Source organism: Phasianus colchicus, chromosome 5 (genome assembly GCF_987193195.1).
Source record: "Phasianus colchicus chromosome 5, bPhaCol1.hap1.1, whole genome shotgun sequence".
In the NCBI taxonomy this organism is placed as follows: domain Eukaryota; kingdom Metazoa; phylum Chordata; class Aves; order Galliformes; family Phasianidae; genus Phasianus; species Phasianus colchicus.
The window spans coordinates 25,664,136-25,688,391 of NC_143440.1; the positions used below are offsets into that span (position 1 = coordinate 25,664,136).

Here is a 24,256-nt window from a genome sequence, read left to right on the forward strand (position 1 = left end):
CTGTAAATGATAAAACTTTGAAGCCTATTCAGGAATACCACCAGTACCATTTTTTAAATTACTTTTTTTCTATCCTTTAAGGTATAGTTGGCAATTGTCAGTCTCCACAGATTAGCAAAGCAGAAAAGGGATTTTATTGTGGAAATTGAGCTAAATGATTATTTATTAAATGATTCTTTATTGAAAGGAAAAATCATAGTTGAGTAAAATTATTATACTAACAACAACTATCATGTAAAGAAAATAGTCTTATAACAGTTTCTTCTCTAGTGCAGTGTTTTAGCCAGAACTGAAAGATAAAAGCAAGTACATCTGAGGATAGTGTTAAGGCTAGTCACAGGAGCAAATCACAACAACAAAAAAGATAGTATTGTCTTAAAGAAGGACTTTCTGAAGGATAACTTTTAGTTTAATGCATTACATAGCTATCAGAGTGAATTTAATTGTCTTTGGAATCCTGAAGAGTGGACTAACTGATCTACATTCTCTGTTGGTTTTGTATGAATGAGTGTGAGCATTGTCTTTAACAAAATGGCCACCAATTTAAATACAGTGTTTTATTTTCCCCTGTAGTCCCGAGATCCTGCTGTCCAGGCTGCTATCCTTGCCCAGCTAAATGCAAAATATGGATCTGGTGTATTACCAGATGCTCCAAAGGACATGAGTAAGGCAAGTTTCCCATTTTGCTTCTGTTATATGTTCCCTCCCACTGTCACCATTTTGCTCTAGAAGCTTATGACTAATACTAAATAGGCATTTTTCAGTTCTAGAAATAAGTATCATGTAAAGCATTATTGTAGAAAAAGAACAGCTTTTTCTGCCATGGAGAAATAAAGTTAACTTTGTTTATCAATAACAGCTGAACTAAATATGTTTGTGATTAAGTGAGGGGAAAAGTATTCTTATCTCTGACTTTTGTCTGTATGGACATGGGTTGGATATTTACATATTCTTCTTTCAGGGTCAAGGGAAGGATAAAGATGTGAACTCTAAATCAGCCAGTGACCTCTCAGAAGATCTTTTCAAAGTACATGACTTCGATGTAAAGATTGATCTTCAGGTTCCCAGTTCTGGTAGGTGTTCCAGTTGAGTCTGGGGCTATGATTGCCATATGATATGATTGTAGAGGGATATGAAAAAAGAGCTCACTTCTTCCAGAATAGTTCTTTCAGAGTCAGTCATGGGCTTTTGAAAATGAGAGCAAGGACTCTGTGTTTGTCTTCTTGTCAAGTATCTCACATTGAGGAGGTGTGGACATGTGCTAGTGATATTTGCTGAGGAAGAGCTGTACTGTATTGCACTGAAAGTATGTATGTCCTTGTATCCTTGCTCCGTCTACAAAGAAAAGGAGGTAACACGAGAGTTTTCTGATTCATTCTTCTAATCTACAGCGTATGTGGCTCACATAGTTCTTGAGGAACAGATGAGAATGTTGTATTTAATAAATCTTGATATCTACCTTTATACTTACTCTATGAATTTGTGTAGTCACTTTTTGAAGCCCGATAAGCCCATACTGTCCTGTTCCATAACCTGCATATGCACTATGTGGAAAAAGTATCGATTTATGAACCTGCTGCTTAATGAAGTTGCTGTTTGCTGTCTTTGGTATTGCAGATGATGCTAAAGCAAAATTGCATGTACTTTATCTTTGATGATGGCTGTATTCTTAATTTTTAAGCCAAATACGCTTTGGTGGTGGTTTTTATTAGCAAAAACAAGAAGTAAAAATGTTTGTTTTTTTTCTCAAGTATTTTGGTCCTCACTCTTCCCTTGTCCCCAACAGAATCAAAGGCACTGGCTATCACCTCCAAGGCTCCACCAGCAAAAGATGGTGCTCCTCGGAGATCATTGAATTTGGAGGACTACAAAAAGAGGCGGGGGCTTATTTGAGCATGCCCACTCTGCTGCTTCTGATCCTGCATGCTCCATGATGATGTCCTACCTTTTCTTCTTCCCCTTTCAGTTCTCCCTTCTGGGTTGGAGCAGCAATGGAGCTGGGAAGAGACTCTTTAAAACTGCCAGTCATCTGTAACATAAACCATTCAACTATTTACTGTATAGACCTCCCTTCTTGCCCTTTCTTCCTGCCCCCCTCACAAATGTGGATCTGTGCTATTTGGGGTCTTCCCATTTCTTTTAGTTCGAGTTCTGTTTTTATTTTGTTGATGCAGCTCGTTGGTCCACTCTGTGTTCAGTATTAGCCTGAGGTGTGGATTTCTGTAGGGATCTCTTTTGGTGGTCGCAGAATCAGCACTTGGTGATCTCCCCTTACATACCACCACAGGCACGGTGAATAAACATTGGCGCAAGACCTTTGTGGCTGGAAGGTCACCTGCACTTTCTTCTTCTTCCTCCTCCTTCATTCTAGCTTTGGAGAAGGGAATCTTCAAAAACTGGCTTAGGTTCAAAGTGTAAATTTTTTGGGGAGGGTTGTGTGACTTTTTTTCAGGTGTTTTTTTTATCATTTTTAAGCTGCAGTACTATTTGTATCAGTCTGTCACAGTTCTTTACGGCTGTTTTGAATTTCTACCAGCTGTACTTGAGCATCTGAAATTGCAAGAAAGAAACTCATTAAATGTGATTCTTCTTACTAAAACGGCTTGGCTGATATAGCTGTTTAACTTCATGTTCTCTTCTTTATTTACGCTTAATTGATGAGAGAGGTACACGGCTCTTGATGTTGGACTTGTCATCTGTAGCACATCCGGAGTCTCCAGCTTTACTTAGTGAAGTAGCTCTTTCTGGGATGTCCCTGGGGTGCTCATTGGTTGGGCTTTATCTTTTCTCCCAGCCTCCAATATCATGTATTTGTTAAGTCATCACGTCTTCATTGGGGTCTAGCTCACGTTTGTTTCTTGCTTTGTGAATCATTTTAACTGGGCTTCTATGAAACAAACATAAAAGATTAAGAAATAAAATCACTTTGTGTGAAAGGGGAAGGACACAGTAAGGACACAGTAGAAAGGTCAGCAGGTAATATGTGAGAGGTAGCTGATGCATATTTTTCTTATATGATCTGGTACAAGTGAAGTGCAACACTAGCACAAGAATTGTATGGCTTTATGGAATATTTGACTGGACACAAGATGACAGCTCAATTATCACTCAGGTGTTAAAAAAAAAAAAAAATTGAAGTGTAAATAAGTGACATTTAACAAAGAGCTTTTCCAAACAAGATGCAACTGAATATATGGAGCTAAGAACTAAATTAAAAGAGAATTAGAAATCTAAAAGGTTAGAGGCCCTCGTTCAGGTAATCGTGGAAGCACGTGCTTGTTCCTACCCAGGCCAGTACGTATATGGTAATTTAAGCACTGAACTGGATAGGAATGTTTCTGGGGGACCCCAAAGAGGGAAAATGCTGATGCTCTTTTTGTGTCAGAGCATTACTATTTTTCTGAAATCATACTCTGGTTATGTTCAAACCTGTGTGTGATACTACCTTCTTGTTGGATTCTTAATGAAACTTTAATCTAGTTCTTATTTAACTTTCTCTTATTCCTTTTTAATGGTAGCTTTAAAGAAACATCATGTAATTGTGTGCAGATTGATACTATGAACTGTGTATAAAAAGAAAATCAACATATGAAGCAGCTATAATCTACCATGTAAAGAAATAATTAGGGATATTTCAGTACTTATTTACTGAATAGTCCATAATTCTAGGACAAATGGATTATTCTGTAAATATGTAATCATAGACTGCTTTATTTGATGGCCTTTTCTAGCAGCTTCTCTGGAGTTGTTGTAGGCTCTCACATATATGTACTTTTAACTTTTTTAAGAGTGGATTTATGGAATCTACCACAATAACTTCATAGGAGACATCGTAATTCACTGTGTAGATATGCATTTGATATGATTTTGTTTTTTTTCAACAGCTTCGATGATGTTAACGATTTGTAATAAAAAGAAAATCAAAACTTATTTTGCAGTAGCCAGTTTTCAAAATAATCGCTCTCCAATGCTTTGCAGAAATGATTGCAAAATCAAGTAGCTCAAAACTTGATTTTCCCATGGCAGTGCCTCGGTGCTCGGGTTCAATGAAAAGTGGTCTCTGAAGGTCGAGTTAACTCAAATTCAGTATTTTTAACGTGCTTGCCTTTGACTCATGGGTATTAGCAAGCTTCTACAGTCGGTGGTAATGTGAGTAGACTGTACTGCAGTAAAAATGTCAAGATCCACAGTGTTGCAAGAAACTTCTAGTGGAGATGACCAAAATGGGAGATGCAGTGAGTTTAGAATGCAGAACTGAACGATGGACAGTGTCCTATTTATCTGCAACTATCAAACTGCCACTTACCCTCTTAAAGTCTCTGAATTCTGCTGAAATACTGGATTGGGTTTTTTTGTTTGTTTGTTTTTTTTTTTTTTTTTTGAGAGAGAGGAAACAGTAAATTATCATGCAAACCTCTTATATTGAGAATACATCAAGAAAGTACTCTGAATAGTTACAGAACTGTGTATGAAAGCTGTAATCTTTTTTCCTTTAAGTGCATGTAAAGGTGAGTGACTATATCTCCCACTCATTAGGGAGAGACTTGTTTGCTCTGTTTCATTGGTGTCTTAGCATATAGTTCATTACAATTGTACAGACTTCTATAAATAAACTTGGTTTGTTGGTTTAATAAGGTTGATTATGTTTATCCCTTGATCTGAAGTGCAAAGAGTTTCCTATTTGTGGAAGTTTGTTTTTTCAGAAACTTACACTTCATTTATCACTTTAGAAGTCTAAAAAATAGAATACTAACACTGTGAAATAATTAATGAAAACAAAGGCCTTTTTTTTTTTTTTTTTGCAAGAGAGGCTGTTGTTTACTGGATCACTCTACTCTTCTTACCACTAGAATCAAATGGAGCCTGTTGGAAGGCCAGTTCACTTGCATCTCTGCTGCATTTCATTAAAAACACAAACTTTACTTGTCTCATGACTATACAGGCTACTTTTGTAATGAAAGCTGCTAAAGCATGCATCTCCTGAATGAGACAGAGTGAGGCTGTTCTTAGAACTGTGGCAGACTTGATTATCTTCCTTGTTGCACTTGGATAACAAAATAGGTTTTCCTCCTTAGGTTTTTTTTTTTTAATTAGTGTGCTTCTAAGCATATGTGCAAAATACAGATCTTAAAAGAATCTTATCAAGTGATCTTGAGGATGGGTTGTTGGTTTTCAACTGGCTACGGGAGGGAGAGTGAAAGGAAAAAAAAAAAATGGGACGTGCTGGTGCTTCTTGAAGGAAGAAGAATGAACTAGCTATGAGAAAGTGAGATCTGAAAACTTAAGGGTTTACAGGAATACTTGATTGGTTATAAGTGCTGGGGGATAAATAGACACATGGAGGTCAACTCAAACTTTCATTTTGGCATCTTTGTTCTCCTTCCCTGTTGAAACTAGAAGAAAACCTTGTCCAGACTACTTTAAGCTTTGAATTTTGGGGCTCTTAATTGTGGGAAGTAAGTGATTTAATACTTAAAATACTGATATAAATGCAGCACAGTAACTTAGCCTCTTAGAGGGAGATGTTTAGCAGCCAAATAAACGGGTCATTTCTCTTTTGATTTTTAGCTGGAACACTTAAGCCCTAAGTGTCTCTATATCACCACCATCAGCCATTCTAGATGCTAGACCTCCCCACCCCCCAGCTAGAAGGAATATCATGTGAGCAATTTCTTTAATTTGATATCGTTTGCAGTTATCTGGGTCAGATAAATTTCCTAGCAGAAGTGATTGGAACTGAAGAACCCAGGACAGGGCTTTGGTTTATTGGTAAGTCTCTATCAGCTTGTTCTGCATAAAAGAATGAGGGTTGATAAAATCTTATCTGCGATGTATGTATGCAATTTAATACTCTGAAAAGGATGGCAGAGTTACTCATTTCAGATTAAATTTGTAAGTAGAAAGTAATGATAAATAATGTACATAAAAGTGAAAACTGCAGATAATTTTCTGTCACGAGTTCATGTTCATACAATGATTAAGTCTTTGGGACATTGGACTTATGACTGTGTGATTTGGAGAAATGGGAATAAGTGGCTAGAAGTGATCTGGCTTTGCAGCCAGGGTAGACAAGTTCATGGTACCTTGCTCTATTCTGCCAATTCTGAAGATATTGACTTAGCAGGGAGGGGGTTGGATTTCAACAGCTGTGGAAGATGACCCAGGATCAAACACAATACTATATTCTGTGATTCTATTCCAAGGCAGAAGGGCCCCATAAGGATCATTTATACCAATTCCTAGCTCCACACAGGACCACCCAAAATCTGAAATCCCTGTTGTTTGTGACTTCATACTTTGTGAAAAGACTGTTCTTAAATTTGTTTGCTTCTCTATGCCTGCAGACAAATGTACAGTTGTCATATGCCTCAGCAAGAGGGGGGGCAAGAGTCTTGGCCTCAAACACTACAGTGTAAATGGCAACTGCCTCATTACCTGTTTGGAATTTGTGATGGCAGGTCTGCCAGCAGGTGAAATTGCTGCATTAAAACAATAATAATAGATTGTATGGCCATCAGTTTTTAAACCTTTTGCTGGAAGCTGTAGTGAATGAGAAGCTGTTGGGAAGCAGCAGCCTGAATGTGAGCAACTCAGCAGCGATGGCAGCTTTTGTACATCCTCAGCTCCTTGTGCATCACAGGTATTTCTCATCTCATTTGAACAGGAACTGATTTCTTTGGTGTTTGGTGATATAACAGAACAAAAGTATTACATCCCAGTTATGTTTTAGAACACAATGAAAAATTAGATGTTCTCTAAAGAGCAGCCCTGATGCAGGGACTTTTCTGATTGCAATTATCGTAAATATGTTAAACAATTGTAATACTCTAGATTCCCGTGATATAGTGAAAAAAAAAACAAACTGATCTATGTGACTAGAAAAGCAGATTGTTTACAAAGGAAAAGGAAAAAAAGTTTTATTTCACAGTCTTAAAGAAATAATAGTAATGAAAAATGGTAGCTGCTCTTCATGTAATGAAACTGTCCAGTAGGAAGTATCCTACCACTGAAGGCAAATTGTTCTTCCGTTATCCAGGCGAACTTGAAGGTTTGTGTAAATGCACTCTTTATCTGAAAAAAAACTAAACGAATTTGGAAAAACAAAACCAGAAACAGTCATTTTCAGTTTTGTATCTGAATTAGTTGATTGACTATTAGTTGATTATTAGTTGTTTATTCTTTGCAAATTGCCACAGTATTTTCTCAAGTGATCATAGATAGAAAGCTGAAGGTAGTAAAATATGTTGACAAAAATATAGAAGTAAGCTGAGAACAGCTGTAGCATCCTGTAAAATTGTGGGGTTTGCTCCTACTAGAAAGATCTGCTGTGAATACTTGAGCAATTTAGCTTAGCAAGCAAAGTCTGGGAATGGTGAGGAACTATTCTAACAGCATGAGATGCTCTCTTGGATAAGCTTTAACAAAAACTTTCATCTTAAGCCAAAATCCCTTTACTGCTTAGCGCTAAAGACTTTTTAATAACAGGGCATGTGTTCATAGTTTTCCTGTCATTGTGTTGCCTGTTTCAACTAACAGTTTGCCATACCTAATACTCTTCTAGAAGCAGATAACAGTACTGAGGGGGAAAAATTATGTTTATAAACTTTGTCTTGAAACACTATAAGGATCAATGGCCAAGAGTTTCAAAACACAGAATCCGTAATGCTATGTAAAGATCGATTTATCTTTTGGCCCAGCCTCTGCAGCAATGGATGGGAATATTGGGGAAGGCAGTGGGATCTGGATGAAGCCCTCACAGAGAGTATTTTCATTCACGGGTGACCTGAATTGCAGTCACACAGGGTAAGACTGCTTCCTCTTGGTGGTCATTTTGTGCTGTTCGCTGAAAGCTGCTTCTGAAGTCTTTGCAGGCTGCCATGCATTTTGAATGCTGGGCAGGCAGACATCCTAGCTGATTCCACTGATCCTGCTGTCCTAAAGAAGTGAGATCCACTGTAATCCAGCATAGAATAAGTCATTGCTCATGACACATTCGTTGATGCCTGGTTCTTAACTGTGTAAGCTGCCTAAAATTAGGGAATGTCTAAATTCTGAAAGCTGCTTACAGCCCCTTTGTATTTTCTTATTTCTCAACTTTTGCCTTGAAATAAACTCTTCAATTTTATCACGCTGAAGAAAAATGGACTGAAGGGAGAGCTTTTTAAGATGGCAACTTTTCCAGCTGCCCCTTTGTCCTGTGTTCTTTTCTTTCCTTCCTTGTGTCCCACCACAGCAATGGCTGTGATGTGGGAAAGAGGATCACAATATTGGGTCACAGGAAGAGTGAAGTGTTTTGAAGGCTGACCTGTGGAAACCTGGTAACTGTTCTCTAGCTCCCTGCAAGCTCCCGTAACTTTCACCCAGTTCTCTGAGCTCAGGAGGGCAAGGAGTCAGCATTGCTATTGAATGTGCTATGTGACTACCACACCTCAGTACTGCCTTCTGAGCACCCTTCTATAAATACCTTCACAAGGCTTTTTGGTACCATTTTGTAATAACAGAGCTGTAGTTGATTAGATGATGAAAGAAGTATGCCTGGAGGCTACTGTTGCCTGGGTTTCTGTATAAAAGGGTGTGTGTGTGTACATTTTTGGTTTTTTATTGTAGCTGAAAATTAATCCTGGGAAAAGACCAATATTGTATTGTAGAAAATCATTCAGTATTAAAAACAAATTGATTTGTCAAACTAGGCTTGATAAACTGAAGGTAAACCACTGCTCAGCCATGTCAGGTAGCCGTGGTAACCTTCCACCTGGGCAAACACATGCAAAAACTCACCTTCAGGAGCATACGAGGCTTAGGAATGTTATTTTTTTTCAAGAGTAATAAATAGTTACAGCGCACACACAATTCAGGAAATCAATCACATCAGAAGTTTTTCAGTAAAACAATTCACGTAAAATTGATGGAAATGTCCTACATGGTTCTTGTGTCTATAAATGGAAGACAATGAAGGCTCAGCATTTAGAAAATCTGGTGGCTCTGGTCCAGAAATCCTGTGACTGAAATTAAGCTGCTCAAAATGTTGAGACAATAGAGCAAATATTAGTGAGGAGATTTGTTACGCATACACGTGCAAAAAAAAAAAACAAAAACAAAAAACCAAGGGAGAACTAGTTTTTTGAAAGTAAATTGAGCTGCTTGATTTGATGAATCTCCTTTTAAAGCATTAGCACTTGGGTTGTTGTTACAAGGCAAGGTGCTTTAACACTGACTGAAAACAGCAAATTGTGAATTTTTGAGAGGATTTCAATTGGTAGGGGAGGACTGAGTTCTTCAGATCTGAGTGAAATTGCTCCATTTGGCTGTGGAAGTAGCTGAGATCTCTCCTGTTGAATTGCTTGGACTGTGCTCCAGTTTTGATGCAAGGAAATGTTTATATGTTTCCTTTTGTCTCTTCTTGATAATAATAAAAAGTAACTTAATGGCCACTTATTGTATTATCAAGGAAAAAAAGAGGGAGTGTTTATTTGTTACTGTAGAACACTTATCAAAACCTAAAGATGATTTTGGTTTTTTTGTTCTGGATGATAGCAGATCATGAACCTATAGAGAAATAACATCAGATGCTAGGACTGTATTCAGTCTCCACTAACACAGCATGGAGAATTCTGAAGCTATTAATCAGGCAAGGGTTCAGAAGTTTTGCAGAATAGTCTCTTTGATCTTTAAATTGATTTGGGAGTCACTGGAAACAGCAGGAAACTTGTAAGGATCTCTTTTCTGAGGAAATACTCTTTACTTTTTTGACAGACATACAGCTACTATTAGCTTCACTTTTTGACTGACCTGACCAGGCTGTAAAAAGTTGGTTTGTCTTTTTCTATCAAGGGATTGAATGTTTCATAGTAAAATTGTGTGGTGAGAGAGACAGAGAGTAAGTTTTATAATAGGTATTCAGCAAGAGGAGTTTAAAATCATGCAAATTGGTCAAACAGAGAAACAAACACTGGATGGAGAAGGGCTCCTGCAATAATGCATCAGACTGACAGAAGTTATGCCAGTGAATATTTAATCGCTTTTTTTAGAAGGTGAAGTAGTGCTCCTCTTCTTGGTTGAGAAGAGCAGCAAAATGACTATTGAGTCTAATCAAATATCCTTTTAGGCCGTTATCCTGCCTTAGGTAGCAGTACAAGAAATAGGGCAGAAAGTTCTCTTTCTCCTTGATACCTTAACCTGACTTCTCAACATCCTCTGTTCCGGGGCATCCTGAACTAGACCTTGTTTTGAAACCACTACACTTAACTACAGATGGATTTATTGCCTCTGTTTGTTCAGCCTCTTTTGGAACAAAGGTAAGAACAAAGTGTCAACTACTGCATTTTCTACAAGAGATTGAGGGCCAAGGGACAGAGAGAGGAGCACACTCTGGGACTCAGTAATAGCCTATGGGAGGAAGAGGAAAGTGTATCCTGAGGGCATCCAACTTTTGCATAGGAACTGTGGGAATGGGATCATTGAAGTACCTGGCCTGCTGCTAAAGATCTTGATGGTTTTTTTTTTGGTTGGTTGGTTGGCTTTTTTGCTATGCAGTGAATAGGGGCAGAGGAATTAGGGGGAAAAAAGGATTTTCTGGTACTGAGGGAAACAGATGCTCAAGTACATTTCAGTTTGTGCAGTAAGGTATGAATCTGGTGAGCAGTTGTCAGTGACAATTTTCAAAGCCTTCTTACTGGGAACAAGAGAAGAGCAATGGGCAGCTTGCAGAAGTATGTGCAGAAGCAGTGCAGGGTTTTTGCTGCTGTGGGAGAACAAGCATTCTTCTTCCGGCAGGCAGTGGTACTCACCATCTCCTGTGTTGCTGGGCTCAGCTGGCTGAACTGTGCTGTTCTGAGAAAAGATTGTAGGGAAGTTGTTACAGAGCCTGTTGGATGCCATCCATGCGACATTGCCAACTTCTTTAATTGCAAAATAACTGTGGTGGGAATTTGTCATAAATTCTTGTTTCTAGCAGTCAGGTTGATAATGCATGATCCATTCTTGTTTTCTTCTGGTTCTTTATTTTTAATATCTTCTTGCATAGTCTTTTCTAATTACATTGTACATGATCTATATGCCTTTACTTTCAAGACTCCCTGCTGCTTATCCCCATCTGTTAATGAGATGCTAACTCCTGCCTCTAATCTGTAGCTAACTAGAACATCTTTCAGACAAGTTTCTTCATGCTTTCTGCTGTGCTGCTTCTTAGGTTGCAGCAGAACTTTGTTAGCAGTTAAGGTCATAAGGAAAGTCTTCATTCTTCTGTTGTAGCACTCCAAAAACATGAGCACTTCCTCCATGACTCTGCCCTCCCACAAGATCCAAGCCTGTAGCTGTAAGCATGTCTCTAATTCCTTGTGTTTATTTGTCATGCTGCATGCATTTATGTACAGAAGCTTCAGAAGAGCACAATGGCAGGCTGGTGAGCTTTCCTGTAATGGTGTCTGATAGACATTTCTTATTTACATGCAACTGCTTGAGCTGACTTCACTTCAGGGCTGTTTTGTTGATTTTTTTTTTTTTGCATTTTGTTTAAATCACCCTTTGTTCCTCTGCATGTCAGCCACTCCATCACAGGCCTGCTGGTAACTCCCCCCTCAGAGAACATACAGAGAACATTCTATGCTGTCCTCCTGCATGGCTTTTCTGCAGAACTTGTCCCTCCTGGGGAGAGTAAGGGGGACAAAACAGCTTTTTTTTTTTTTTTTTTAAACAATTACAAGTTAAGGAAAGAAAATGCTATTATATCCTAGAATACTTATACTTACTGGAGTTGCTGTTTCATTTTGTGCTCTATGGAAAGGACTACACAATGTATGCATTGGTGCTAAGTAAGAGTAGCTAAGAGAAATTGTCTTTTTTTCTTTGTCACAAACAAATGTTACGGAAATCTACCCTAAAATGACACAATAAGCTTTCAGAAAAGAGAAATGGTTGCTATGTTCACGTATTAATGCTCTCAAGCTGTCAAACAATCATATACCTTAATGATGATTTCATCTCTTTTTCTCCATCTGTCTCTCTCTCTCTCTCTGCAGGTTTGAATGTACTTTCAGTTTAGCCTCGTCACCTAAATTAAGATGTAAAATGCATTAAGATTAGGACTGAAGGTTTCTGGCACACAAAATGTGAATTTCACAGAAAACTGTGGACTGAATAAAACTATGGCTGTTCTCCATGTAAATCAGTTCTTTAGGATTCAAAGAAGTCTATTCTCCGAGCTTATGATAATAGATTTAAACTGGTACATGATTTGATTCAGTAAGATGTAGAGCTGTTGGAGTGGGTCTGGTGGAGGGCCACAAAGATGGTTGGAAGGCTGGAGCTCCTCTCATGTAGAGACAGTCTGAGGGACTTGGGGTTGTTCAGCCTGGAGAAGGCTCCAGGGAGACCTCATTGCAGCCTTCCAGTACTTAAAGGGAGCTTATAAATAGGAGGGAAAACAACTGTTTACATGAGTAGATAGTGATAGGATAAGGAAGGGGGGGAAGAGTGTTAAGCTAAAAGAGGGAAGATTTAGATTAGGTATTAGAGCGAAATGCTTCACTCAGAGAGTGGTGAGGTGCTGGAACAGGCAGCCCAGATAAGACGTGGTGCCCCATCCCTGGAGCCATTCAAGTCCAGGTTGGATGAGACCCTGAGCAGCCTGATCCAGTACAGTATTTTAACTGTATGTTAAAAAAAAAAAAAAGACAAAAACACTTCAATTGCAAGTTTTAGATTAGAGTTCTGAGGTGTCAAGGTGGTAGATCAGAGATTGTTATGTTTTATGCAAAAGAAAATTAAGAAAAACTGTCCAGTGTTTAGAATTAGACTGTCTAATTATACAACACAGTTGCTCATGAATTGACTGTAGAAGCTTGGTACGTGCATTAATTCTGACTCAAGTTATTCACACTTGATGAAAAAAATATCCCCCTTTTTTTTTTTCCCAGTAAAATAGTGGGAGTGAAGACTGAACAAACAAGGTAGAAAAAAAGGTTTTAAACTCCAGTTGCTAACTGAACATTTCAGAGGATTATCTGAAAGTCTGTTAGAAGCTGAATTTAAAAAAAAAAAAATGCAGTTATGGCATGATTATTTCTATTCACTGCTTATCTTACTTTTTTCAACAAATTAGATTAAAACTACACTGGAAGATAGGAAAATGCGTTGGGATGGTTGCTTTTAAAAAATGATTAACTTCACACATGGAAGAGAACCAGAGCTGGTGAGCATTTACTTGGAAATCAAAGCTCTGTTATCTCAGCCATGTAGTAGTCATTACAGCACTGCAAGGGAGCTGGAAGCATGAGGTGAACACACTGAAGATTGCTGCAGCCCCGGAGAATTTGCATTAACTGGGTCTTAAGTGGCAGAAATGGTTCAGCTCTGACATGACTATAGGGACCTCAGTACCTGACAATAAAAGGAGGCAGCTCTGCCACCTATCCTTCTTTCTGCCTCCCAAAGACAGAAAGAAAGAAACTTATGGAAGAATAATATATGGATTGTGCTATGTGCACGCAGCTAAGTTAATCACAACCATTTAAGCTGTACATCTGTCTTGTGACAGAGACCCTAATAAAAAAGAAGAGGGAACAAAGATGCACTAGAGAATAAAGAAATATCACACATAGCACCACGCTATGCCTAGAACACAAAGGCTCTCTGAAAGGCTGGCGGTGCTGCTGGTGGATGTGTCAGCTGCAAGAACAGATCCCAGAATGGGAAGGGAAGTAGAATGTGCAGAAGGAGGTTTTGGGAACTGCCAGCCTGACGTCTTTTCCATCTCTTGTACAGTCTCCCTTACAGCCTTGGCTGTGAAGGGGAGAGCAGAACCCTGTGGCTGCCAGCAGCACCTGGCTCAAGAAAGGATTGTAAAGAGCTTAGCAGAGCACGTTTTTCACAAAGTGCAGCAAATTAACTAAAAGAAATTGAGGCAGGCTGTCAGCTGGCCCCATCTCAGGTGTGTGGCTTGCTGTAAGTGCTGGTTAAAGGGCTTGCCGTGGAGAAGCAGTGCTAGGCCTGAGGGGCCTGGTGGGCCTCACCGAGGCCTCCCACACCCAGCGCCTCTGAACTCTGGGCCCTCAGCCCCTGCATGGGCTGCACTGTGCTGGAGAGGTGCTGGGCCACAGACCTACACCTGTGGTGCAGCTTGATTGGGGCCTCAGCACCTTGCTGTGGCCTCTCCCTGGCCCCAGCTCTGAAGACGGGTTGCCTTTCTGGCCTGGCCTGCCCCAGCACCATGAACCTGGGCCCTCAATTGGACCTGGCCCCTGTGTGTGGCTGGGAGTGGTGGGGCAGGCCCTGAAGGCCCTTGCCATGCCGTGGATTGGAACCAGGAGCCTCCCTGCAAACACAGGCTTCATCTCAGGAATGCTCACCTGAGGAAGGGTTGTGGCTTTTTTGTCTCGCTACCAGAACAGAGCTGTACTACTAGGCATAAATTAGTGGGTAAGTAGGTGCATTTAATCTCTCTTCATATTCCTAAACAAGCTGGATCAAAATTTCAGATTTGTTTGGTGGTCACTCAAATATGCAGCTGTTCTTCAGTCAGTTCTGGCCATGGAAGATGCCTGTGGTGTGATCACTTGTAGAGCTCTTAACTGCCTTTCCCACCTAGCTTAAGATAAAAACCTTGATTTGTAAATTGTTGTGTATTCTGTACTTCAGAAATGTTGGGATTTTTTTCTTGCCTCTTTTCTGTGCAGTGGGGAGCGGTGGTTTATGTGAAGCAGAGTGCTTTATGTGAAATTCTTCTGCAAGAAATTCTTTTAGCAAGAAACTTCCTCTTATTCCCCACACAGAAACCAGCATCTTCTAGAATAAGAGAAGACTTAAATCTAACGCTAGTCAGTTATGTAGGAGGAAGAAAAACTGGCAAGAAGTAGATATGCAAATTGCCTAATTCAGTGAGTAAAAACATCAGTTATTCCTGAATAAATGAAGACTGACATAATTTTCCTTTTTACAGCTAACCTCTTTTTTGATAGGTATCTCTTCCTAGACCAGTTTTCAGCCAACTCCATGCCAACAGAGTCTGAAATCTCTATCAGATTTTTGATTTTTTTTTCCTGAATGGAAAATTCTTAGGTGTCTGGTTTTTCATCTTATTTATATTATCTTAAGCAGAGGACATGGATTAAAATCAACAATGTTTAGGCTGACTTAGAATCATTGTCCCAGATCCTCCAAAGACTTTAGGTACTTGAATATGTGATTATTGCTCAGATCTTTCATATAAATTTGTTTCTGTCAGCTATTTTGCTTAAAATTAGAATAGTACAGAGACAGTACATAGTATCAGATATGATGATGATATATTGCTCTATGGATTCCCAACCCTCATCCGCTAGGACAGTCTGGAGGACAAAATAAACATCTGTTTTCCTCCTCTAGAAGTACCACTGGGCCTAGTTCTTCAATTTTCCTGAGATTTCTGACAGAGAAACTAGGCGTAGTTCTTTTTAAGGTGTATCAGGGTACCTTTTTCACTAAGAGTACATCTGGCAGTAAAAATCTGGTTATTCCTTTGTGCTTGCAACAATGATGTCAAAGAGCAAAACGACAATAGGATCTCTTCTTGCAGAGACCACAAAGTCTTTTCTACCAGTGAGAATCAGTGAAATTCGTACTGGGCTGTGTGTATTGGGCCACAGAAGTCATCCTGCTTTTCAGCAAGCAAGGTGCAGCCTTGATTTTTTTTTTTTTTTCTACAGACATTGTGAACATAAAAGGATGGATTTCTAAAAAATGTCTGACTATTCTTACTTTAAGTGGGGAAATATTAAAATTCACAGAATCCTTAGAGTTGGAAGGGACCTCCGAAGGCCATCTAGTCCAACTCCTGTGGAAGCCATCCTTGCATCTCAACTTGCATCTCAGCTGGGAGATGTGTCTAGGAGGCTATGACTTTACTTTCTTGTTGTGTGATGTTACTCATACAAAAATCGGAGCAAAAAATAGGGCATGGGAAGAAAGAAACAGCAGGGTTTTTTGTTTTTTTTTTTTTTCTTTGAAGCAAGTCTCTGCTCTTGTGAAAGAAAATGGAGTTGCTTCTGTTGTTTCAGTTCAGTATCAGCACAGTGCCCTGGTTGCTAGCAAAAAAAAAAAAAAAAAAAAAAAAATTGGAGCATAAAGTTATCTGAGGCACATAATAACGTGTGGACTTCTAATACTAATTTTGCTATCTCCCTAAGCCTTGAAGTGACTGCTAGCTCAGACCAAAGCTTCATCTACCTCTTAAGCTGGAGGTGATGCCACTCACTCCTTCAGAAAAGGACTTGCTTTTTGCTTCAAAGCAACAACAGATGAAAGCCGTGTTTAATTAGTTTTAGTATGGGAAGGAAAGCTTTTCTTTAAAAAACGAAGATCCCTTTTTTCAGTTGTTTTGCAAAGCTTATTTGGGTACCTGAAAGGATATTGTTCTGGCAGTAGACTGATACCGGTGTCTGGAAAAAACACAACCCCGGCCCTTGTTGCCCCATCTTTCCCAAGTCATCTTTATTCAGATTTTATTCTTTGAAACCTTCCCTAAATGGAATCTTCCTTAGGATCTTCCTCAAATAGTGCCAAGTATCAAAAGTGACACTGAAGATTACAGAAGCTAATGCTTTCGCACATGGCATTCAGTGACTTGCTCAAATCTTGCAGATTAGTACAATTCACATAGTGCCAGGATATTTGTACTCATTTTAGCTATGTTTCTGCTTTATTTTACATTAGTCACACATGTTAGACTAAGTCATGAGATCTTTCTGTAGACCCTAGTTTCCTGTTTTATGTAATAGGATTTTACAAGTCCTTCTTGTATTTGTCAAACATGCCACGATGAAGTGATAAGCAGTATTAAGGATTATCCTAAATAGCCATTTACATTGTGCAGGTAAAATCTGCTGTTTAATAACTACTTCAATAAATTTTTAAGACAGTATTTCAAAGTTGTGGGCAAAAGCCCAGCCAGTTTGTTGTGAGGTATGCAGTTACTGGTGTAGGAGGATACCTTAAAACAATGAGGTTTTCTTTCCTCTTCCTTATTCCCCTTCCCCAGTTTCTCATAAAATTATTTATGTATTGTACAAGCAGCATGCAGTATATTCCCCCCTCCCTCCCCCCAATATGTTCCCATGCCTCTGCAAGGGCTCAAAGCTTCTTTGCAGCAGCAGCAAAAAAGAAAAAAAAAATATTTGTTGATTAAAAAAAAAAAAAAAAAGAGGAAACATTATTTGCGTCTTTGAAAGGATTCTTTCATTTCTTCCCCCCATAACTTGCAGGTTTCCAGGACAGCTCTCAGGTGACAGTTCAAAATATATTAGCTGACCTCTTCAAAAATCAGCCTGCCAAGAGCCCTTTTTCCTCAGAAAGCTCGCTCCTCACATTGTTAGCAGCCTCCATCAGGAACACTGGCAGTACATATCGAGCCTCAAGAAACCTTTGCTCTTTTCTAACCTGGAGTCCCTGCCTCTAGATTTCACTGCTTCCCCTCACTATCTCCAATGGGTTGTGGAAAACCAATCTCCATGTAAGTCATCTTAATTAGCTCTTGGCAATCCAATGCTGGGAGGTGCAGCATACAGATCAAAGCTGCCCCTTTGTTAGGCTGTTGCTATTTAGAGGCGACTATGCTGTGTGGCACAGTGGTTTGTTCTTCCCAAGAGCAAGTGAAAGACAGTAAGAAAGGTCCACTCAAATCACAGACACCAGCTGTGGAGTGGTTAAGGGACACTTCCTTGATACAGAGGTAGGTAAGCTCCTTGTGGCAGATTTTCGTGTGAGATGGTCTGGTCTTAGCACATTCCAACAGAAAGTGTTTTTCTCTTAAGTAATAGCAGGCCTCAGCAGTTAGCAGTGCACGCTTTCGGTGTGTTTTGAGCTCTGTTTAAATCCTGTTTAAGGTTTAAGATAAAGCCTTATCACTTCTGGCAGGGTGTAGTTTAAGACAAGTAACTTCTGATCTTTCATCTTCGTATGTAATCAAAAATGTGAGTTACATATGTGTAATGGAATCTAAAAAGATGTAGCACAATGGCTATACCGTATGTAATTGAGATATTCTTATCAGAAAGCTGAAAGCAAACTTGCTTTTGCTACTAAGTGAATCAAGATGATCTAGCACTGTGTGGAGAAGTAATGAATGCAGTTAACTGACCACAAATGCTAGCACCACACAACGTAAATACAGCACAATTTAGCTCATCAGTTTGTTCTCAGATGTACAGCAAGAGGAACGGAAACAGTCCCAGGAGAGTTACCCAGAGGTACATCCCTGCTTCTGAAATGGAAATAACCATGATGCTGATGTTAAGGAGAATCCAGGGACTTTCTGAGAAGTTTTCTCTGGAAAAAAGCTCTTTTGGTGTGGCAGCAGGTGAGGGTGGTCAGGAGTAAAGGCTTGGGTAACTGTTACTGGTGATATGAGGGCTGCTCTAAAAGTAATGCCTCCTATTTGATGACGGCTCACATTACCAGAGATGAATGTTGGCGGTACGGCAGTAGATGTTGAACCTTCCTGTCAGTCTGTGTTACATTTTGTTACTGTGCAACAGATGGCAGCAGAGGGGCAATCTGACAAAATGGCATCTGACATGGAAGTGAGCACAGTGAGGCAATGGTTGGTGTGTTCCAGCAGTGGCAAAAGTGACAGTGGGCCACCTCTGCCAGTGCAAATTTTTGCAAGTATAGCATGTAAGTTCTTGTTCATTGCTGGTGGAAAATGCATAACTAATGGCCATGACTATGTTTTATAGCTGAGAATTTGCTCTATCAACTAGTGTTATCGTGCTCTTTGTATCTGTTGTAGTTTCCATGGAAATAAATAGGAGATTACTTTTGGAGCGACCTACGTAGTGTGGGTGCACTAATTTCCTTGTGTATAAGGGTTACTGGAAAGACTTCATTAGGCACAATCCCTTACTGAACATGCCTTGACCCAAGGTTCCCAATGTCACAGGTGTGATAACAGAGCAAAAAGAAGCCTTCTATTCCAAATAAAGTATAAAAAATGTCCCAGTATTGGCCTCATGGTATACAAAATATTTCTGAAATCACGGCCCAGAATGAACTCAGCCAGAAAAAAAAAAAAATCAGGGGAAGAGCTGCTTCTTAGATTCAGCAACTCTGAAATTTAATCAAACTTTATTGCATTATCAGCCTTCTAGAAATGTCCACTTGCAACTGAATAGAATAGACAGATCAGAAGAACAGTGACTTCTCTGGATGTGCAGTCTGGCACTTGAAATCAGTGGCAACTGCATAAAGATCTGTGTGGATGTAAATGTCTTTCAGACATACCTGAAGGACCTGGGGAAGGGAACAGGAAATTGTTTTTGTGCCAAAGATGACCAACCCCACATGTGAATAATAGAGTATTGTGTGGTTTTTCCCCAGTTCAGTGAATAGTCCTGAGAAACATGATAAAGGAATCCACAGAGTGAAATACACTAACATAAAACATCTCTCTCATTTTTCAACCAGACTTCTGCAAACTGTATGTTTTGAAGAAAGAGAAAGTATTAAATTATTGCAAGATTATTTGGACAAACCTTAAAGAGTTTCTATATAGGTTGGTAGTGGTGGAATTTGGTATACATTATGTGTGTGCATAATGAGCTCCAGTCTAAATCAGCAGTTAGCATTTATACTCCTGCCGATGAAAACAGTACAGATGCTCATTAATTGATAGCATTATTTGAACTGAGTGTCTGTAGAGGGACATTTCTGTATTGTGATGCCAATTCTTTCAGGCAGTCGCAGAATCAGAGAATGGCTTAGATTGGATGGGACTTTAAAGCCCACCCAGTTTCATCCCCCTGCTATGGGCAGGGCTGACACCTACCAGATCAGGCTGCCCAGGGCAGCAGCCAACCTGGCCTCGAATGCCCACAGGGCTGGGGCATCCCTGTGCCAGTCAGTCCCTCCTATTCTCTGAGTAAAAATTTTCTTCCTGAAATCTGCCCTAATTCTTCCCTCTTTGAGTGTGAAGCCATTCTTCTTCATCCTGTCACCATCTGACATGTAAAAGTCAGTCCCCCTTCTGCTTGTAAGCTCCCTTCAAGCACTGAAAGGTTGCGGTGAGATTTCCTCAGAGATCTCCAGCACAGTCAACCTTTCTTCATAGGAGAGGTGCTCCAGCCCTCTGAATCATATCTTGAATTTCTTATGTTCTTATTAGTTTGTTCTACAAATTAAAATGAACTTCAGAATTCAGCCTACAGAATAAAGGAAATCAAAATGTTGTAATTTTTCTGTAGAAAGTCTTTTATCTGCAGAATGTTTTTTCTGCCCTGTCACCACAAGAGAGTATATGAATAAAGAAAATCTACAATTTTGGAAATGTCAAAAAGTATTATTGAGTTGTATGAAAAGTAATTGGAATATGCATATGTACGCATTATTTAAATGTGGATACAGGGCTACAAAACTAGCAGAAAAACTACAAGGGCAAATTTTATTTCTCCATTTCAAGTTGGCATGAAAAATTCTTAGAGCAATGTAGAATATATAGCAAAGGTTTTACTGAATGCAGAAGATTATAGTTTTTCTCTTTGTGGAAAACTGAGTAAAACTCAGATTTGATCAAGTTGTCTTAGCATATAAGGATTTAGGCTTGTAACTTAAAATGTTACCATTCTTGAACTTTTCTCTGAAAAGAAAGTAAACTTTAGCATATGATTAAGTTTATCTGATACATACTTTCTCCTGTATGCTTGGCTTTATTTCTTGCTCTGTTTGGTGGCTACCCTAAAATGTACAATCTCTTTCATAAATGAGTTTTTTTGATACATCTTTAAGCCTAGAAAAAAAATTCTAATACAATGGCACCAAGAATATCCTTTCAGGATTCTTAAACTCAATAGATTTGACTAGACAGAGTTGATCAAATGGATGCTAGAAGGCATATATTACAAAAACACAAGTCAAGCGAGTGTGTAACTGCCAATCTGAGCACAGCACCCAGAAAGGCAGAAACGTGGCATTTAGATGTGGATCTTCCAAATCTGGGGGGAAGTTTAGTTTTCAAAATGTAATTGTAGTAAATGTACTATATTTGGGCTTGAACAAGATGCTTATACATCTACATGCCTATCAAGAAACTCAGTTTATGTGCAGGTAAACAAAACATTTTGCAGTGTTCTTTTGGAAAATCTATGAAATTCAGCTGCTACCAGTTGATTGCTCATCCTGTTCACAGAACTATCATCAGTTACTCTTCTAGCAGATACTGTACCTGTATTAAAGAAGGGTCAGGAGTGGTAGTAAAAATGACCCAGCCAACAATGGGGCCATTAGTCTGATTCAACAGTGTGCAAAAGGAAGTAATTAAGGTGAGACAAAAAAATGGAACATACATTTTCTAGAGGTAGATCATGCTGTACTGATCTGGTATCTTTGATAAAAGAGATTATCTAGTTAAAAGAAATGCTGTGGCTTTCATTTGCCTGGACTTCAGGGAAGCCTTTCATATATTATCACTCTGAAAATCTTGCAACTGAGGGTGCTGCACTTCTGATGAACAAAGAGTAAAGACGTATGATGTCTTCAGAGCAACAACGAGCAATTGATGTTCGGTGAGATTGAAATGTAAAATGGAGAGTGGATGGGATGTGGCAGACTATTGAATTTATGGTTACAGCAGGTCAAGGCTGATTTTATCGAGGCCTGAGAAGAGGCAGTGATAATAGCTGACGTGTGAAGGGCGAGTATCTAATTATGAGCAGCTTTTTATGAACAGTTACTCTGAAGTACTATGGGAGCTTCTCTGCTTATACTATTTTAGTTTTCTTATATTCTTTAATGAATGTATTTGCTTTTTCTTGTCTTTCAAATGTGTGTTACTTCCCTTCTGCTGTATCAGAAGGGGGGAAAGCCCCAAATCTGAGCATCGGGAGGTTTTTTTGAATACCTTTAGAGTTTTATCATAGCCCAGAAAAAACTTTATTTGGCATTCATTATTTAAGTAATCAAATATAAATAGCTTTGAATTAAGGAAAGGGTGAATGGTTAAACAACCAGCATTCAGGGATTATCAGAGATTATGTGGAGAACGTGGTGAAATTGGTAATGCAGCTATCTGTTTCCAGACATCTTTGCAGCCTTTTGGCAATCCTGTCATTTCAACTGTTTGCCACAGCACTCAGACATACCAGTAGCACATACAGGAATTATTGGAATTTCATTATTTGTCACGGAAAATCTTATCCCTGGATCAAGTGCTGAAGATCACCCTATGTTTGACTGTGACCAACCTTTCTCCCTACTGAGTGTTTGCTTGAGACACGCCTGCACTTACAAATCTATCTTCTGGAGATTTTAAATATATAGCACTTGTTTTTATTAGTTTACTTGAATAAATAATAAATCAGTTTGTGTGTAACTGATATTATACTTTGAGCTATAGCATGAGTATGTATAGTAAAGTTTGTCCACATATGGAGGTAAAGGGCATCGTATAGATATGCTCCTGCTTTTAAAGTTGTACAGTGTCTTCCATTGTAACCGTTTCAGTTGTTCGGAAATTTTTTCCCTAGATTTTGCTGCTGAGATTGAAAGTATGTAAGTTTGATTTTTATCCAGTACTTTTTGCAATTAAAAGTAGAATTTGTGTAATATTTCCAAAGCATATTAGAGTTGCAAATCATTGCTTTAAAAGATAATGGTTAGAAGAGAGTGGTAACTAATACCTGCTACAAGCTCTCTTACAACAAGAGAGCATAGGCAGTCCTTCAGGCACCTGGAAAATACTGCATTTCAAACACTGGCTTAAGGAAGCTGAGTGTTTTCTCTCTGAGTGTTAGTGGTTGTTCACTGTGCCAGCTCCAGTCCTTCTGTTGGTACTTACGGAAGATATTGAAGACTGGGGGAAATGATAAGAATGACCAGTATACCTGAGCTCTGTTTTCAGTGAGCACATTCCAGGTCATCCAAGCCTTTACTGACTTGTTTTCATTCTTGTCTTTGTCTCACTTCACAGACCAAAGGTTGATGATAGAAATTTGTTTGATCTAGCTGGATGAATGTTTATCATGATTCTAGGGCTGGTTGACAGAGTTTGGGCAAATTCAGGCTGGGAAAAATTCACATATCTTCTTAGATTAGAGAAGATACAAGAGTGGTGGCGAGTTGAGACAGAAGAGTTGGAGACAAATTCAATGCTGCAAAACAAACAAACAAACAAAAAAACCCAACCCAACGATATTTTAATCAAGGTTGGCTGCTTTTCATAATCCAACCTGTTGATTAGCAGTTAGAGGTTAAGTAAAATACAGGCAACAAACAAATGTAATGAGGTGATTTCCAGTAAACTTGTGCTGTGGCTCGTTTTCCTTTCTGTTTAAACAGACAGTAGTCAACAAGTACTGTTCTCACAAGAAAAATAAAATCAAATATTAATTATTAAGAGAGTCATTTGCACTGTTTACTTAATCATCAAAGAATTAGCGATTATTAACAAACGCAGTGTTTGTTAATAGAAATTGCGTCTATTAAGTGTTAAAGGAACAGAAGACATGAGGGTTATGCTGTGGATGTGCTTCTTGGGGTGTTGTCCTTTTTGGATAGACGGGTACCAGTGATGCAGGTCTTCAGGCTGTCAGTCAGGGTCTCACCACACAGCGTCTGGTTTTCAAACTAAGAACCGAGCTTCACTGCTGACAGTCTCAGTTCTGAAGTAAAAGATGGGTATAAAAGGAATGAAAAGACGAGTCCCAGCAAAGCCTCCAGAACTGCAGGGAGTTGCCGTGTCCCATGTCAGACCTCAGGGTGAGAGACATTGCATTAGTGTCAGCAGGTGTTGAGACAGGCTCAGGAAGCCCAGGTTACTGCGACCCTTCTGCTCCTAACGACACAAGCAGTCAATCTGCAGAATGCTGTCGGTAGGACTGGCCCATTGTCTATTTACGTCTTTGTTAGAGCTGGAGGGGTTGTGCTGTACATGTAGTATCAAAGGGTTACACCTTCTTTTTATGAGCTACACTATTGAGTAAACGGAAAGCAAACTGGAAGCAGAGCTGTAAAAGCTGTGTCCAAGCAGGCAGCTTCAGAGGCAGAAAATGTAGAGGTACTTGTCTTCCTTTTTTTTCTGTTTTTGTAGAATATGACTTTATTCTCCCTCTGGGTGTTTTACAGGAAAATCAGAGCATCTGTATTCTGTATCTGTGTTTTCAAAGATACTCAGTTCTGACTTTAGGGTTAGTGATGTCAAAGGCAGTTGACTTTTCAGTAGGTCTCTTTAGACGCAGAAATCATTTTGCAATAGTTAATGACTTCTTGTTGTTTTGGAGTGTTTTAAAATGTTAAA

General features: G+C 39.1%; 2 protein-coding genes across 6 annotated transcripts in view; both read left to right on the forward strand.

Moving 5' to 3' along the window:
• RTF1 (RTF1 homolog, Paf1/RNA polymerase II complex component) overlaps positions 1 to 4,634 on the forward strand; it is a 28,532-nt gene extending 23,898 nt beyond the window's left edge. Inside the window, exons 16-18 of the mRNA XM_031593522.2 lie at positions 574 to 669; positions 962 to 1,073; positions 1,787 to 4,634. Coding sequence (XP_031449382.1) covers positions 574 to 669; positions 962 to 1,073; positions 1,787 to 1,893 — 315 coding nt within the window. The 3' untranslated portion in view covers positions 1,894 to 4,634. The remainder of the gene's footprint in view (positions 1 to 573; positions 670 to 961; positions 1,074 to 1,786) is intronic.
• Positions 4,635 to 13,998: 9,364 nt separating this feature from the next.
• LOC116229028 (carbohydrate sulfotransferase 9-like) overlaps positions 13,999 to 24,256 on the forward strand; it is a 28,765-nt gene continuing 18,507 nt past the window's right edge. For all 5 annotated transcript variants that reach the window (XR_016466872.1, XR_016466873.1, XR_016466875.1 and 2 more), the window contains exon 1: positions 13,999 to 14,415. The gene's annotated coding sequence lies outside the window, so the exon portion shown is untranslated. The remainder of the gene's footprint in view (positions 14,416 to 24,256) is intronic.